The sequence below is a fragment of the Cariama cristata genome, unplaced genomic scaffold (genome assembly GCF_000690535.1).
Source record: "Cariama cristata isolate BGI_N322 unplaced genomic scaffold, ASM69053v1 scaffold1439, whole genome shotgun sequence".
NCBI classification, from domain to species: Eukaryota; Metazoa; Chordata; class Aves; order Cariamiformes; family Cariamidae; genus Cariama; species Cariama cristata.
In genome coordinates, this window is record NW_009633807.1 from 73,623 (window position 1) to 76,903 (window position 3,281).

Below are 3,281 nucleotides of genomic sequence, written 5' to 3' on the forward strand. Positions count from 1 at the left end.
CCTCCTGAGTTTTGATTCTAGCAGTAGCCAAAGATTTTCTTCAAGTATTCTGCTAAGTGTCCTATGATGTGGGTAAGAATTCATTGCTGAAATACAATGAAATGTTTTAAAGTCTGAACAATTAATTTGGGAACTTAGTTTAATTTCTGAAGAATTTTCTATTAATTTAAAGTTAATATTTAATCTGTAAAATTTTCAGGTTTAGTTCTCCATGACTGAAAAACATACGATTATTTACAGTTATGCAAAATGGGTACTAAGAACATACAAAGGTCTTGATCACACCACAAACTAATGAAGAAGGGGATTCATCAAATAGCCTAGGAATTTAACATGTCTGTCCAGTGTATATACGCGTACATACAAACTGATTCCTAAAACTTTGTTTTAAGGTCTTAAAACTCAATCTTAAGTAAGTTCTGTTTCATACCAATTAAACAACTTGTTTATCTAGGAACAGCGGAACAAACTGCCAATTTGAAAGTAGAATGTGGAAACTAGCTACAGACTTGTTACCTGTGGTGTCTTATATAAACAAATATGATTAATTCATTTACTATGATTCATCCAGATGTTTGTGCTTCTTTATATATTAAAACAAAAGTAACAAGATCTTAATGATTAGACATGATAATTTTAAAGATATTTAAAATATTTAAAACACTGAAATGCTCGCCAGGTAAGGGATTTTGGTTTTTCATGGAATGACTGTAAAAAACAAATGCAATGATTTCCTCAGAAAAGCAGCAAGTCATTTGGAGAATCTGGTCAGCACTGAAAACTATGCAGGAGTTTGCATGATCTGCTATTTACACGTTAAAAAAAAGCTCATACTGCTTTCTCTAAAAAAAAGAAAAGGCAAATGAAACTGCAACTTAGGTTTGACTTAGGTAATACTTTTAGATATAAATTAAAAATCCTGCAGTAGTGAAACTAAGCTGCACAGAAGAAATTAATGATTTATACAATACCCTCAAACGAATACAGAATAATTAAGATAATTTTAAGCCACTGATGTTTCTCTCATGAATTCCTCAAGGACAGTCACTACATTTCTGGCTTCTGGCATTTCTGCATGTTCTACTTTAACAATCTTCAGAAGGATGTCTCCACTGCCACAGTTCTTTAAAAATATGTAACACTTGAACAAGGCGTAGTGGTTCATTTCAGCCTGGCGGATAAACCTCTTCAGGTTGTTAATGTCTTGTATGGCCTGGGAAAAGAGAAACAGAGCATTTTCTTATCCTTCTATATGGAAAGAAAACATGCTGTCAGGTGGAAAAGCGAAGGAATAATAGCAGGAGAAGCAAAAGCATTTCCAATAGGAATTTTATATTGGTACTCAAGAGTAACGTAAGAATTGAGTACTGACTTTGATGCACATTAATGCTGTTTCTGTAACGATGAAAAATGTGTGGACAGCACAACTTGATATGTCCAAATTTGTAGCAAGAGTTCTCCTCTTCTATTATCATGGATCACCTAAGAAGTGTTAACTACTGAATCCATGTTACCAATTACATGATACTGTGTGTACACAGCTCAAATTAACAGTATTTTAAGAGAAAAAAAAAGTAGGTTTTATTTTAAATATGAGAAAATGCCTTTGTAGTACTCACTGAAGAAACTTTCACACTACTTTACATTCTGGTCTTGTCAACTACGGTAAGCCAGTCCTCAACTTAAACTTCAGAGTTAATCAGTTAATGACGTACAGATATCATAAATAACCTAAAACTTTTCTTTGCTGCAAAAAGAGCATTTGCTCCCTCAGTAACCCTGATGTCTTCTTCAAGTCTTCAACGTATATGAACACATACCTTCAATTTAAAGTTTTCCAAAATCTGCCGGAAGAGAAATGGATTTCCACCTTCAGCACCATTCACAAAAGCATGCATCCAGTCCTCACAGAATCTGTTGCTTCCTGTTATGTGTTCAGGAACAGAGAGAAGAGATGAGAAAAAGTAAATGAGCTCAACATAAATATATAGCTGCATTCACTTGGTTTAATCATTCTCACATAACAACTGCTAATAGTGTACCTCGGCCAGGAATAAGTCTTAAGATAAACAATACATATGGAAAAGAAAAGTAAACACAGCTACAGTGATTACATGAAATTCTGTTCCAATTGTTGAATCCCTTTTCACAACATTTGTCAAAAATACAACAGGAAAAAAAAAGTTTTGCAGCTTCCCTGAAGTGTACAAGTCATAGTTTCATGGCCTGCAAACTAAATGCACCATGGATTTTATTATCAACCATTTTCAAACCACAGTTCCAGTGTGTCTGGTGAAACAAACTACTCTGCTACCTCATAGGAAAACAGGTGTTCTAGTTTCCAGCCAGAATCCAAACTGAGCATGAGCCTATGAGCTTCTGAATATCCTCAACTGCCTCTAATGTCCACAACTCTCAGCAGCTGATGGATACAAGAGCATAACATGAAGAATTATTCACAGCTGTAATCTCACCTGCATTATGCAACTGAGGCTGAGGTCCGCTATAGTCTATAATCATTGACTTGTGCTGTTCCTCAGTCATGGCAATACACAAGGAGGTCATTGTGCCTTCCTGAACAAGTCCTTGGAGGCTAGCAGCTGCCAGAAACCTGACACAAAAAGCTCTTGTGAACTGCTTGCTTCTTTATAATTCCCGAACAGCAAGAACAGGAGGCTGTCACACACAAAAGCTAAGTTACTCACAGGTTCCTTGGTCTCAAAGTATCTTTACCTGCTGATGTCTTTTTCTGTTCTTTCATCTGCATTTTTTACTTCTACAGGAGTATAACTCAAAGCCTTAAAACAAACAAACAAAAAACCCCGAAAAAAAGCTGTATGCAACTTCAATATTACTTCTGTTGCTATACTGCAGTTACTAGCAATAAGTACGTAATGGGGTACTTTAAAAAATTGTTCTTTTCAGAGAAAGAGTAGAAGCTACGGGAATGCTCTGTATTATAGTCATTACAACTGGTTTTGCATTCAGAAAAAGTACAGCTGTTATACTCTAATAGCTATTCCATCCAAAGCCTCCTCAAACTCAGGGACTACAGCTAGGATTAATTTGTTTCCAGTGAATTACATGAGACGTGTGCACAATATAACATCCCTTTTAGTTCAGAGGAATTTTAGCAGGGACAGCTTTCTCATGCTATCCTAATTTTCTCATTCTAATTTCAACTTGGACACTACTATGTCATTTAAAATGAATTAACTATAAAAATTGATAGAAGAAATTTCTATGTGCTTCCTTAGCAATAAAGCAGGGGAAAAGTACTT

The 3,281-nt window shown here is 35.2% G+C and overlaps 1 protein-coding gene across 1 annotated transcript; it reads right to left on the reverse strand.

Moving 5' to 3' along the window:
* Positions 1 to 1,003: 1,003 nt before the first annotated feature.
* LOC104166806 (chromosome unknown open reading frame, human C17orf75) lies at positions 1,004 to 2,877 on the reverse strand (the record flags this gene model as incomplete). Its single annotated transcript, XM_009706880.1, has 4 exons — positions 1,004 to 1,213; positions 1,821 to 1,924; positions 2,475 to 2,611; positions 2,734 to 2,877. Coding segments are annotated over 4 exons (595 nt in total), but the record flags the coding sequence as incomplete, so codon positions are not given.
* Positions 2,878 to 3,281: the final 404 nt, after the last annotated feature.